Source organism: Clarias gariepinus, chromosome 14 (genome assembly GCF_024256425.1).
Source record: "Clarias gariepinus isolate MV-2021 ecotype Netherlands chromosome 14, CGAR_prim_01v2, whole genome shotgun sequence".
In the NCBI taxonomy this organism is placed as follows: domain Eukaryota; kingdom Metazoa; phylum Chordata; class Actinopteri; order Siluriformes; family Clariidae; genus Clarias; species Clarias gariepinus.
Window position 1 is genome coordinate 25,882,766 of NC_071113.1, and position 14,750 is coordinate 25,897,515.

Genomic DNA, 14,750 nt, shown 5'->3' on the forward strand with positions numbered 1-14,750 from the left:
CGTGACACCATGTAAAGCACGGGAGATTGCAGATGATAAAACATGAAAAACATGTAGGACACCAGATGATGAATTTCCTGACAAAACTTGCTTTAAAAAAATTATTTTTAAAAAAGTAGGAAAAAGTACCATAACAGGTTCAAAATAATTTACACGTACAAAATAGGTGGTGTATTATAGCACTTGTTAAGGAAATATCCTATTGTACTGAAGTGGTGTATTTAAACAATGAAAGGTGTAATTACAAGCTGTAATAGTGTTTATTAAGTATAACTATTTTTTATTATTAATATAACTTGTTAGCATTTGATTAACAGTGTGTAAACATTTATACAAGCGTTTATAATGTAGAAATGGAAGAAAACCACCAGTGTATTATTAGTACAGTAAAGCACAGCAGTAAAACCCCAACACACACACACACCTCTCCCTTATGAATCAGTGTTCCAAGCCAGATGCCCTGGAGACGAGGAACACACGCTGGTGTAAAGCGTTTGATAAGTGAATGGCGTCTGCACACAGTAAAGCGTGAGGCCAGGCCGAGCTTCCCCAGCTTCAGTCAACCTGAATATCACAGTCACATTAGCACACGCACACACACACACACACACACGCACACAAACTCGGGCACACGGCCTCACGTATACGTGCACTCACTGTGACTGTCAGGATTTGTATTTATTTTTGTGCTGTAGCAGTATTTTCACTTTCTGCACATCTGTTCCATGTTTGTGACATAACTGCATCGCTAAACAATTTGGTGGCATTTGTTTTTGTTCTTTGTTTTTCAGCTAAACAAGAACTGGAGGCCCAGGAAAGCCAGCTAAAAGAAACTCACACAGTGTAAGTAGACTTTCAGGTTGTGTTCATGCAGACTGACTCTGACTTCACTGATGCCATCTGCCTGCTTCAGAGCGCCAACGAAGAGCTGTTTTTAAGGCTTTAATTCTGCTCAGGAATGAGGTGTGAAACATGGTGTTTTTTTGTTTTTTTTTCCTTTGTTTTTTTTTCCCGGAGCCTGTGATTTTAAAAATAAACTAAAGCTTCAGGAGTTTTATTGATTTGACATCAAAATAGCGGGCACTAAAACTACAGTAGAATGACTTTTTTATTTTGTTTATGAAACATTTTTATGTTAAAGGTTTGTACGAAGTGAAGTGTATTCACCAGTCAACTACTCAACCAGCCCACTATCTTAATTTGATATTTTCTCATTAATTTATTTATTAGATCCACTGATCATCCTTTTAATTTCTTTCCATTACCCTTGATTTTTTCCCCGGAATGTTGAATATTAAATTCCATAATTATAACAGTCTTTTTACTGATAATTCAGCAAATTATTATTCATTTATTTATTAATTAATTATATCAGGGGCGTGCATCTGTATGGTAAAGTAACCTCTTTAGGTCAATTGTTAAGATGGTCTGTCGCCGCCACCAGGTGAAATTGTGAAGTTGTGGCTGGGTACCTATTACAACTTCTAAAAGACTCTCCACAGGCTTTATTTGGTCCTGAAATCAAACTTTGGACATCCCTGACATACAATTGCCTGTTATTCATTGATTGATTGATTTTTTTTTTTTTTTAATAACCCATTATGACCTCAGTGTCCTCATTTATATGCGTAAAATGTGCATGCCAAACTTCTTCCTGTTTAAAGACATTAAGTTATTATTGTATCCTAATGAAGGGAATCAGTGAGGCGACATTGCAATGTACATAACAGTGGAGTCTCAGGAGGGTAAATACTTTAGATAAGGGCTCACTGTAGCAGGACTAATGTGAATGTTTAATGATAACAATGACATCCAACCAGACGAAAGCTTAGTCTCATACTGTATATCGAGGATAAACATGTGCGGAAACCTTTTATTTTCAAACTATTTATGTACGACATTCTTAAACTAAAACATCGCTGAAAACAAGCTTCACATAACATGCAATAAATATAAAGATTATAATTTCTTCATTAAACATTAAAACAGTGAAGGGTGATCCACACCAAACATAACACTTTGCATGGGTCGCTCTTCACATAAGTTTCTCAATACCTATAAAGCATAAATACGCCAATTAGCTGCATTGTCTGCTTAATGTAAATGTATAGTTATTAGATAACATGTTAAATTATGAGAGACCGTATAAGGTACAGAACAAATAAAATGTTTTTTCTGACTTTTTATAATATTTGATTTATGTGCATACTTAAAGTTAGTAATATTGTATTTTGTGTGTGTATATAATTATATATATATATATATATATATATATATATATATATATAATGTCAGGAATTCTGCATTTATCAAATATTAAGAATTATTAGGGATATGCTCTTAAGTTTTCCAAAAGTTGTTTTATTGATACGTGTATTTTATTTAGTTATTTGTTTACTTAATCATCCTTTCGTTAAATCTCATTGAAAGATTGCAAGTAAACAGGGCTGTTTCGATTCTGGTTACTTTCGAAGTTTATTCCTTCTGTCGTTTTGAGGATTTTCCCTGCTCTCGTTGTCTCTGGTTTGTTTATTAGGAATCCAATTTGACATCTTGGTTTTTGTGAAGTTGCTTCATGATGTCTGTTGTGAAAAGTGTTATCCAAATAAAATAAAATGAATTAATAGGTGTTGTAAAAAAAAAAAAAAATTAGGATAGGTTAATGCCACCTCTAAATGTGTGTGTCTGTGTACACATCATACTAAGAGCTAGTGTTGTGAGGGCTGTAGATTTGTTGTAGCAACTCCAGAGGTTTTCTTCATTATCCTCGCTTCTCATATATAAGCTCTTATTACATCCACTGATGGTCTAAATTCCAGTAAACTGAATTACCTCATTGTTTTTGAATGCGCCACACATTCATAGAGCCAGAATCGCTATATTTAAAAAAAAAAAAATAAATAAAAAAAAACATTAAAAAAAAAGAGAGAAAAAAAATGGTTGCCAAAATAATGTGGTTGTTCAGGTTGTAAATTTGGCTTTCTGGTATGAAGTTTAAGCTTGGATCCACAGACAGTATAAACATGTCTATAGACGGAGTCTAACCAGAAAAAACATTGAGTCAATGTAAAGCTACGCATACACGCGTATATTTTATGGGCCATTAGAATAAACTCAGTAAAACGTCAGGTAGGTCCGGCGCGCTGACCGACGTTACCTCATCTCGTCCGCGCGTCTGTTTATCCCGATTCGACCCGACCTATCTGCGGCCAAGAGTTTTGTGTCCCACATGGCAAAGCAGCACAGCCTTCGTCATCCACACACTGACAGTTAATCACATTTTCCTCGAGGCAAATTAGTTCAAACTTTGTCATTATGCTCTAATTATTTAAAGAAGAGCCGTAGCATGGGCAGCCCATGGAGATGTAGCGAGTCTGACTTGATGTGCTGGAAAGGCCAGCAAGGAGTAATTCCGTAATGTTTAGGGCAACACGCGATCTATGAAATTTGACATGTAGTCAAAACATTAGAGGGGCAGTAATTGAGTTACAGACAAAAACGCCGCTCACAGAGTGCCGAAGCGTGGCTCATGTTTCATTAGAGTTTATTTAGAATTTGATACTTTTAACAGTGAGCTGTATAGAAAGCAGCAGCCTCTATTTTCAGGGTGGCAGTAACAGGGGACGCCTCATAAATGTCTCATAATTAGATATATTTATAGGAAATAAGTGTGTCAGGCCAAACTGCTACCTACACGACTGTAGTTTGCACTGTAATGTCTAAAATGCATACCAGGATTTGTTGAGGATGGTGAGAGTTTTAGGACGGACAATTAAATTCAGATCATCTTTTCCAGCTGAACAACACGCGCATGGGTTTTAACACATTTGTTTGACTTTAAAAGACTGCCGCTTTTATTTTAAGGTTGATTAAGTGTATATTGTGGTGTCTTGTCTTGCATCGAGTCTAATTGTAATAATATTTAACATCCCCAGCTATCAAAAGTCAAAGTTAACTTCTTTGCGTCTCATGTTGTGAACTCGCACTAATAAAATACACGATAATGCAACATGTAGAATCCGTCAGGTTTTACCATTATTAAATAATGCATCATACAGTACGTCATACAGTACATACTGTAACAAATCTTATGATGTCTTGAATTTTAGGGTTGTTTTTCTTCCCTTTTTAGTTTTTCTCTTATTTAACACTTTCTTTGGCTTCTTGCATCAAGTTAAATTGAAGCATCTTTACAAATTATTTTTTTCTAAACGTCTTACAAAATTTGAAAATCAATTTGGCGAAAAAACTTTGCATTTGACTTTAACTTTCTGAAACCCATTTTTAAAGTGCAATTAATTTAATAACATTGTGTTGGTCAGTTAACTCTCTTCTTGATAATTTTTAATAAATTGTGAAATCCAGTTTCATCAAGTGAAAAATGACTGATGTATTCTCAGCTGTATATTCTTATTTGAGTTAGTCCCTACCCTGATTTTATCCTCTCTTCCACTTTTTCAACTCAAAGCCCTGTTCTGTTTCTCTCAGGTTCCTGGAATTGACGGTGTTCTTCTCTGTAAAAGCCAAGAGTGGCGAGAAAGAGGTTTCCCCCCACACCTTCTTCTCTGTTTGGCACGAGTTCTCCACTGATTTCAAAGACCTCTGGAAGAAAGAGAACAAGCTGATCTTGCAGGAAAGGTGAGTGAACTCTCATAGCGGAATAAAAGAGCAGAGTCTATATTTAGTCCTCTTTTGCCATGGAGCATGGTTTGTTTAGTCCAGGATCTGGAGCTGTCCTGAGCTCTAATCTCTCAGGAATGCTAAACACGGGGACACGCAACAGGACGCCATAAGACCGTGTTTTTGCGCGATGGTAAAGACGGCGTGTGTTGCATTTTAAAAGTGTTCCTGCTGGTTTAGCGGGCTTTAAACTGATTTATAAAATGTGTTACACAATAGTCACATTCAAAGCATTGCTTTGTGAACATTTCTGTTTCTGTGTAAGAAGTTATCAGGGAGGAGGACAGGGCTGGGGTGAGGGTGTGATGAGGGGGCATCTACAGTCCATGCGGCACGTTGGCAGAGCTGTGATGGAGTGTGCAGTTACTTCAGACTGTCCTCCACACTCGTCAACCTTTTGTTTGTAGTAGATTTCTCCCCTTTAAAGGCAAGAGATGTGGAGGGTCTCGTCTCTGTCCCATCGGGACCGCTGATGGGCTTTAGATCAGAAAGGACTGCAGGGTCAAATGTGTTACAGCTCACGCCCGTTCCGGCCTGTATGATGAACGCTGGCTTTGTAGTGACAGCTGAAAGTGGACTCTGCAGCATTCCACGCATTAGAGCATCCGACACGGAAATGAATCTTCCTCGCCACAAGCCCACACCTTGTTTCCTGTGTGATTTAAAACAATCAGAGTATTAAACTGTCCGAGAATTAAACTTAGTTTTCCTCTTTCGCCAAATGTAATCCATCAGCCAAGACGTACTGTATTTGCTTCTAGTAAGGGAAGCTTACGACCCCAGGTTTAGCCTCGTGCCAACAGCATGCCTCAATCATCACACATTCGCTTTAGGAGACTTGTATTTATAAATCATTCTTAGGAGATATACAGGGCATTTACTGAAACTTGTGAAAATCTGAAAGAAACTGTTGTATTTTATAAGACGACCTGAGTTTGTGTTTATTACGCAAACAAGTAAAAAAATTAATTTTCAGTTCGTGAAGCTGCTTTAAGACAATGACCATTGTTAAAAGCGCTATACACGTAACATTTGAATTGAATTAATAAATCAGAAACGCATAAATCTAATTACATTTAGACAAATAGTTTAATTGGGATATAAGTAATGGCACCTTGTAAAAGTTGAATGCTTATGCTTAAAATACTTTACTGCAAATGCAGGATGGGCAGCAAAGACACAACTGCATTGGTGAAAGTTTAAGCACATCCTCTTATTATTAATATTATTTAAATATCCATTAGTAGGTTTTTGAGACTTTCAAGCTTTGCATTTAGTCCTCAAGAGCATTTTTGGTAGTTTATATATAATATTTTTTATAATTATTTTTATTTTTATTTTTTTTGTGCGTGTTTTTAAATTGAAGTTCAGTTTGCTCTCTTTAAGAACTTTTGAGGCATAAAATGCATAAACATAACTTTAAACATGAAAACCACAAATTATGTGATTTGAATCCTTTCTAATGTGCAAGTGTGAGACCTCAAAAGTGTGAGATTCTGGCTTAAAGTGACCCAGAAAGAAACCTCATTAGAGCTGTGGCTAATGCTCAGTATCAGGACCCATATAAACATATAACTAACTAACTAGGATTAAAAAAAATAATAATAAATGTAAAAGTCTGATCACAGGTTGATGTCACATGATTTAGCTATTAAGAGAACTTTATGTGCATGTCCGCTACAGCCGTGTAGGTCCGGTGTGTGGGGAATAAAATACTAACATCACACTGCAAAAATGTCTTGGCTGATTAATGAAATTCGGGCGACAGAGGAAGTGTATACATTTTTATTTTTCACCAGCTCATTCCTGATCCATTTCTTCTCAACCCTCTGACATGGCTGCAAACCCGAAACCTCTCTGGTTTATTATTTCTTGTCTGATGGTTGTCGTGTGTTACTGTAGTCGGTATAAAGGGATCCACTCTGCACGGACCTGACCCGCCGCAGTCCATCTAGAAAGGCAGCACTGCGTTTCCCAAAACTTGTGCCATATGTTTAATATTACATTATATCTCCTGCCTTTTTAGAATTCGTCGAAAAAACGGGAGAGCTCGTGAAATGAACCGGGAATTATTTTTCTAACCTCCGATAATGAAAAGAAGACTTGATTTGATACAGTTAGCTTCAAGTGGTTTCGATGAGGTTTTCCGATAAGGAACGAGAGTTCAACAGGTACAAATTACAGAGGGGAGAGCACGGAGGCTTCTCCATTATTCATAAGGCACCACCGTGAACGAGAAGCCGTATCTGACTGTATCTGTTCTGAGATGTACAGTTCAGATCGGGTTTCTTTAACCCCGTTGTTCTCGGAAGCCCCCTCTTCTTCTGCTCTTAACTCGTTCAACATAGAAGCTTTTAGACCCCGGGCTCCGACATGCTCGGCGGAAGCGGCTTCTTAAAAAAAAATATTGCCAGGTCCGTGATTCTTCCCCCTTTTTCCACTTATCTGCCTTTGAATACGCCAGCACTGAATTAATGTTAAGATTTCAGATTCCTGATAATGTCTTAGCTCTTTATAACCGACTTTGCCTTCGGCTTTTTTGTAAAAGCCCAGCCCTGCCTACGGTACTAGCGCTGCTGCTTGTTCTCAGAGCCACAATGAGAGCAGGTACTGTATAAAGGATGCTTTATGTAACCACAATAAATAAGAGGTTTAGGGGATTTACAGGTTGTGACTGGGAGACAATTGATTATAACAGTTTATTATAATAAGATTTCGCATACATAATGAACACTTGAATAATAGAGTCCAGTGATGTGTTAGATCAGACATTTACATCTGGCAGATGGGTTTATCCAGAGCGACTTACATTAGTCCTTAGAAGTTTCTGTAGTAAGACTTTATACTGGTTTCTTTCTTTCGGGGAGAGAGGGCGGAGTTAACTCAACATTAACATCGCACCAACATCTTTCAATATTGTATTCGCGTAAAGATTTATACATTATAATTTCTGATTATTTTTATTTTAAATACTTTTCTTTAATTCTTTCAATTAGCTGTTCTTGTCCTCTGATACCTTTCCAAAATTCGAGTTCCCACTTTCGCATGCATGCATACAGTATATATACTCTTCGCTTTGAAGACCTTACTTTTTTTTCCCCGAAAGTAATAAGTCTCACTTTTTATCCCTTCATAGACGTCATTTTCAATTTAGTTTTATTTGTATAGCGCTTTTAACAATTGTCATTGTCGCAAAGCAGCTTTACACAATCAAAAGAATCTTATAAGTTTTCATTTGTCTGTGTTTATTGACCATCAGTCCTTCTGTACAGTAGGAAATTCTTGCTTAGCATCATAAAGGTAAGTGTTTAGCACAAAAGGGTTTGTGTTAACTCATAACTCATCCTTGCTGCTTCTTAAAGAACTGATAGATAAAGATAAACATCTAACCAATCTGGATTCCTACTTTTGTTCCGTTCATAAGGAACACTAATCCTAGTGTTCACACTGTTAATATTATTATTTTAAATCTATTGATTCTTGTCTCTAAATGAATTTAAGGTTCCCATCCCTAAAGTTTAAGTCCTGCGTGGTTGTATAAAGGACTAAATGGAGCCGTCTTGCCCTTGGCTGGATGGAGCAGCTTCTTCAGTTGCAGCTATTGTAGTTGTGACACTTTTGCTGAATAGCGTCGCTTAGTGCATCTGTACGTGTGATGCACATGTGAGTGATTTATGAGCGACCTCAGCCAGTGAGAGAGAGCTCTCATGCTCTTTCAGCGCTTTCATTTGTTCCGTCGTCTGCGCTGCACGCCACTCCTCTGCGATAAGGTGCCACTTCGCCGAACAGAGCGCCTCTTTATCTGACGGGGCAAAGTGACAGCTTTTGACTCTTTAAGTGCGCCTCTCTCAATAGACCACTGAGCACCGAGGCATCAGATAGATTAGTTCCCACCGGCAGACGCAGCAGTGTTGCCTTTCTCCTGACATTTGCTGCCCCTCTTAATCAGATCTGTCTCTAAAGTGTTTGTCTTCGCTCTCCAATGGCACCTAAAGCCCTGAAGAATTTTCACCCCCTCTGTGTCACTCAGCCCCAATTTGTCATGAATCGTTGTCGTTTGTTCGCTTGAATAAGAGGATGGGGGGGGGTTAGAGGCGCCTGGTTCGCACACCTTAAACCAGAGCTGACGGAGATAAAACTAAAGCTGCACTCGTTGTGTACATACGTTTCACTTCCTGTTCTGCCTCTTCAGGCTTACAGACAAAATGGGGAAAGTTGTATAGGACTAAAATAAAAAACTTCTCTTTTCGTCTTCATTTTTTTCCTTTCACTTTTCCTACCTTGAGTCACTCTAAAAGGACCAGATATTACAGACACTATATGTGTGTGTGTATATGAAGTTGATCCCAGTCTCAGGAGGGATGTCATATGTTTATTTGTTTTTCTAACCCTCCGTCTGCTTAAAGGCTTGACTTAGCTAAACACAAGCTTAAGTGGAACAGCCTCAAGCAGAAAGATACTCAACTTTCTCTTCACAACAGCACTCACCCAAAGTGGACATCACTCGGCAGCGTCGTTAAGGAATCAAGTTTCACCGTCGAGGTTCATTCTGGTGTCCTCGACTGTAGGAATGTCACATTTACACCGAATGAAGTAGAGTTTATTGTAGAAAGTGGGACTATATTTAGTCTTGCTAAGTGTGAAAATGCTAATATGCCATCAGGGTTAAGTGTTTCACTTTATTAAAGCTTTTTGTTTTAGGGTGACACATTTTACAGCTGAAGTTAACAGTTTTAGAGCTGGAGATTAAAGCATTTGGTTTTGACCCTTGCTGTCTCTCAGAATTAATTTCTGCTGAATTTACCGAAGTGCTGTTGCAGGGATGTGGAGCTCTGAGCCAGGCTATAAGATTAAACTGCAGCATTTGTAACGCTAAAGGACACGGTCCATTTAAAAAAAAAAAAAAGTGTTTTTAAAAAAATAAAAATTACCAAAAAGAGTTTTTAGTGCACAAAAATTATTCTCGAACAAGGCGGCATAGTGGCATAGTAGTGAGCACTGTCACCTTGTACCTCCAGTATCCGTGTTCGATTCCCTGCCAAGTTCGATTCCCTCCTGTGTGCATGGAGTTTGCATGTTCTTAGTGGGTTTCCTCCGGGTCTCCGGTTTCCTCCCATAGTCCAAAGACATGCAGATTAGTCTAATTGGCGTTCCCAAATTGCCCTTAGCGTGCAAAGGAATGTGTATGTGTGCCCTGCGATAGATTGGCACCCTGTCCAGGGTGTACCCCGCTTTATGCTCAAAGTCTCCTGGGATAGACTCCAGACCCCCTGGTACCCTGAATACAAGATAAAGCTGAAATCCATAATTGCTTTTAAATCATTCTGAGTCACTTCTGAACCATACCTATTTTATCTGAAACATACCTGTTCCTTTATTTATGGCTATAAAGCCAATTAGCTGAAATCCAAATCCCTCTCTAGTTCTTGATCAAGGGCCCTACTTGGTGTATAAGACGATGGATTGAACGCACTAGCTTTCTATTCAACTCTTTTTGTATTTCATCCCTGGAACCCTGAAATTAATAGAGCTGCTGTAATATTCTCGTGTGGAATAAGTGGGAATAGAATGTAATTCTTGGAAGTTTCTAAAGACTGTCCACCACTTCAGTGGTTTATTCTTCTCACCTTTTTGCTACTGTACATAGTACCAGTAAGAATTTAAAACTACTTTCGCCCGTGTTAATTACACCAAGTGTCGGGCACCAGGTCCACTAGTCACGGAGGGATACGTGTTGGTGGAACAAAATAACTAAACAAAACTAAAATTTACATTTATTATTTATAGATTGTGTAATATTGCATTTATACAACAGTTCCGCAAACATGAGGTTGTGCTTGAATATCAGCATGGCTGTGATGCCTTTTGTTAGTGTGTACAGCTGTGTTATATTCTGCAGTACAGCACTCCCTCTCGTGTGATGATGCCTAATTAGTTTTTTATGCGGTATAAATTAGATTTAGTGCCTGTTACTGTTATTTTGTTTCTCTTGTACGACAGCAGCTTTAATTAAACAAGGACACGGCATGCTTTTGATCCGTTTATAGATATGGGTGATGATGGGGAACATCTGTAAGACAAGTTCCCTCAGCACGCTCTCTCTTCTTTTCCTCTTGTGAAGTAAACAAGACAAAAAAAAAAAAAGAAAAAGAAATCGATGACAGCTTTTAATCAGACTTTTAAATCCATTGATTAGCTGGCACATTGATGCACTTCCTGGCCAAACATTTTTAGCTTTGTCACCTTTTACTTTGATTACAGCAAACAATATGGTTTCCAGTTTGTGTGAAAACGATTCCTCATGCTCCCAGACCCACTCTTTTGCAATCGGAGTGCTGGAATATGCTCGTGCCATCAAGGAAGTAAAACTCCACAGATGTGATAACCTGGTCATTCAGGTCATCAGCTGACTTTATTTTATTGCCACATGATGTTCCTAAGTCTAGATCAGAACAACTGAAGCCACCCCCGATCATAACACTGCCTCCAGACGCTTGTACAGTGGACACTATACTGTACTTGATGGGTGCATCACATGCGCTTCCCTTCGCATGAAGTGATTAGGATCAATCTGAACTCATTAGACCGCAAGCCCCCCCCCCCCCCCCCCCCCCCACCACCACCTCGAACGCAATAGAATCTCAGGATGCTACTAAAACAACGCTACATGTTTCTTGAGTCAGTTCCAGGTCATCCCAGCACCCCTTGCATCGTGATATCAGCCATATGGGGAAACACAAACTGGCATTACAAACCACTACAAAATCATGAGGAACCAATAGAACCCTGTAATGGTTTCCATTTTTATTATTATTATTATTATTTTTTTTTTTTGTTGTTGGTGCTCTGCATCTGGAGATCAGACTTGGAGTTCCACACTTGGATCAGAGTTTGTGGAGCATGTAAATCAAATCCACATTCATGGCCGATAAGTGGTGTCTGTCCTCTTCCTGCACTGTTTTGGTTTGTGATCCCGCTGTGAACTTTTTCAACCATGCGATTCCAGCTCCCTTCTTCCTCTGATCCACGTTTATTCACTTGTCCTCTCAGTCGCGCTCTCTCTCTCCCTCTCTCTCTCTCTCTCTCTGTCTCTCTGCCGTCCCCCATCCCTATCCTGGTAAGTGTCAGCATTAGCCCCTGCTGCTTCTTTAATCATCACTGAGGGAACATTCTGGAGTGGATGGCGACCCCGTGAATGAGCAGCACCATATTTGGAGCTTCAGACGTCAGGTCAAACTCGGGGCTCCGCACCCTGACGCCCTGGTCCTCAACTGCGCTCAACTCTCACCTCATCCCCCTGGTCGGACTTGACATGCATCCTCGCGCAGTAGGCGAATTGTCTCTCTTTTTATGTTCTGTACACTATAGAAGAGTACGATGTTTAAAGTAGCCCTCTGAGCCCTGGCTGCCTTTTGCAGGCTTCCCATAATTCTCATAGGCTATCATGGGCACGTATGCAGACGGCCCTCTCAGCCGCCAAATTCATCTCTTCCAAAATGATCTGTTTGCTCTTAGCTACTTTTTTCCGAACCCTCCGAGCCACGCTTCTGCCGAGCGAGCTATGTCTGGGTTATGGCCTTTTCTCATTCCACAAAATATGTCTTGTTTTATGAGACTCAACCCAGCAAAAGCTCCGCGACCTATTTTTGCTTTGTGATATATATATATTTATTTTTTTCTTCCCACTTTCCTGTCTGTCTGCCACCCAAGCAATGATGGATTCTGTTTGGTTTTTTTTTGTTTTGTTTTTTTCTGCCAGCTGCAAGTCAGAAGCTGTTAAGGAAAGTGAGCTGGTGCCAAACATTAATGATTTTAATGGGTTGGACTGTAAAGGAAATGGCTGGGGATTTTGTAGTCTGAGTACAAGAACAGAGGTTTTGTCATTTTTAATCCTAACACTTCAGGTCCTTGATGAGGCTAGAGTTTCCATATGACACTAATTCACATCAAACCGCTGATTCTTCTTGCTTTTTTTTTAAATGACAGACTTACAGGACTGCAGGAGCAGACAAACGCGCAACACCCCTCTACCTCACTGTGTACCTTACACACTTCCCTTATCAGGATATTATGCATGTAGACAGCAGAGCTTTTTTTTCCCCTTCTTTTTCTTCTTCTGGCATCAAAGCCTCCTCCCTGTAAAGCAGGCAATGTGTTAGTTACTTGCTCCCATTACTGCTGCGGTTGCCCAACACATCTCCAATTATGGTGCTGTTCGGGCTCTTTTGGCTCTTTTGAAGGTTTGGAGGTCAAGGAAATGAGAGTTGTAATGCCTGCCATCCCACCCCAAACTCTCCCCCCTCCCCCAGCCTTGTTCGAAAAAAAAAAAGACGGCGGAGACACGGAGGGCGTCGGGGGGTAAAAAGTGTCAGTAAATAAATCTGTTCTAACTCTTGTTTAGCCGTCCGCTTCAAGAAGGTGCAGATCCGCGGAGCGTTTTCTGAGCGGAAGCAGCAAGAGAAGTGAGCGTGTCTGATTTAATAACCCCAGACCACACAGATTGGGCGACGTGGAAATCTGTCCGGTCCAATTAACTCCAGCGTGGAAGAGCTGCCCCTTGTGTGTAATCACGGGCTGTGGACTGCACGAAGGTTCTACTACAGAAGAGGGGAGGAGGGGGAGAAAAAAAAACTAAATTTGGCCCGGGAGTAGGCAAGCACCAGGCACAGAGAGAGATGATATGCACACCCTGGAAACACGGTGTACCTGCCAAACCTCATTAACACTCAGTAAACTTGGTGTTTGGCAAAAAATCTAATTTACATAATTTTTCGCTTAGCCCAAATGTATTTGGTCAAACAGGACATGTTTAGTGTCCAGTGCCTGATTCTTGTGATGGAGCCATGAGTCTAACGCACGTCTGTCACCAACAGTTCATTACGAATGAAATCATGTTTGAACATCGTTTTATAAAATGTGCAACTCCTTATTATCTAGCCAGATATCAAATTGCAGGGCAGGCTTTGGCCTCGATAAGCATCTTTTAAAACCTGCTTTTAATGATGTAACCTCCCAAAGGTCAATTTGAACATCTCAAAGATGAATTTTTTTTTCTGGAGGACTTATCACCGATCACTGTTCTCTTAAGGTCAGGATCTGATAGTAACATTTAGTCAAGTGTTGCGTTTCGGTGTCCGAGCTCAAATCAGCACCAAGAAATCATAAACAGGCCGAGTGCAAAACCCGAATGCGCTTATGACCTATGATACTTTCAGTTCTGGCCGAGAATGTGTGTGTTGGCTGTTACTGAGGATTAACCTTGTATTAGCAGCGTATCGTAACATCCACGCCTTTGGTACCAGGGATTTGTTCCATACCCTGCATAGCCACCAGCCTTTTGTCTGATCCCTCTGGCGCCACTGTGCTACAGTTTGTGCGGGCGTTCGATGGAGGTGAAGTAACATGGTCGGACCAAACTTTAAATCTACTGTGTGTAATTTCATTTCTTTGTTTTAGCTTAAACTCATAGCATCATAGGGATCAGAGTTACTGGAGAGCTCCTAAAAGTTCACTTTATTTAATATGTTATATAATGATAAGGATACTACTGGACTTATCGAGTGATCAAAGCTACTGTTTGTGCTTGTACGTTATGTGCTCAGTCAGCCAAGACATGTTTGATCTACTGGAACGGATTACAATATTTTACTGGATCAGTACTACAGGTGCCATCTTGGGGATAATTAGGAAAAACATTTATTTTAGTGCTTTGACTCTGCCCACTAAGCCTAAAAAAATAATAACATTTAAAAAATCAACTAAGCTGAATTCTGAGTAGGAAAAGTAAAGTGCAAGACATAAAGTAATCCAGGACTAGGATTGGGAACCTGTGGAAACCTAAAGAAGCTAATTCACGACATGGATGTCCATGCAGATATGAGCATACTCTTGATGTAATCAGAACATTGCGTAATTGATGATTTCTAACAGTATGTTTGTGTGTGCATTCAGGTTAAAAGCAGCAGAGGAATGTTTTAGACAAGCCAAGGAAAAAGCCACATACAGTGTCAAACCCAAGCACGCCTCTGGAATCGTAAGTGCACTTTATATTGTGCTGCCGTCTGAACGTT

At 39.7% G+C, this 14,750-nt stretch overlaps 1 protein-coding gene across 1 annotated transcript in view; it reads left to right on the top strand.

The window, feature by feature from the left end:
• The window catches only part of fmn2b (formin 2b), an 84,049-nt gene that overhangs the window by 66,882 nt on the left and 2,417 nt on the right, over positions 1-14,750 (top strand). The window contains exons 15-17 of the mRNA XM_053510838.1: positions 792-843; positions 4,489-4,638; positions 14,632-14,713. Coding sequence (XP_053366813.1) covers positions 792-843; positions 4,489-4,638; positions 14,632-14,713 — 284 coding nt within the window. The remainder of the gene's footprint in view (positions 1-791; positions 844-4,488; positions 4,639-14,631; positions 14,714-14,750) is intronic.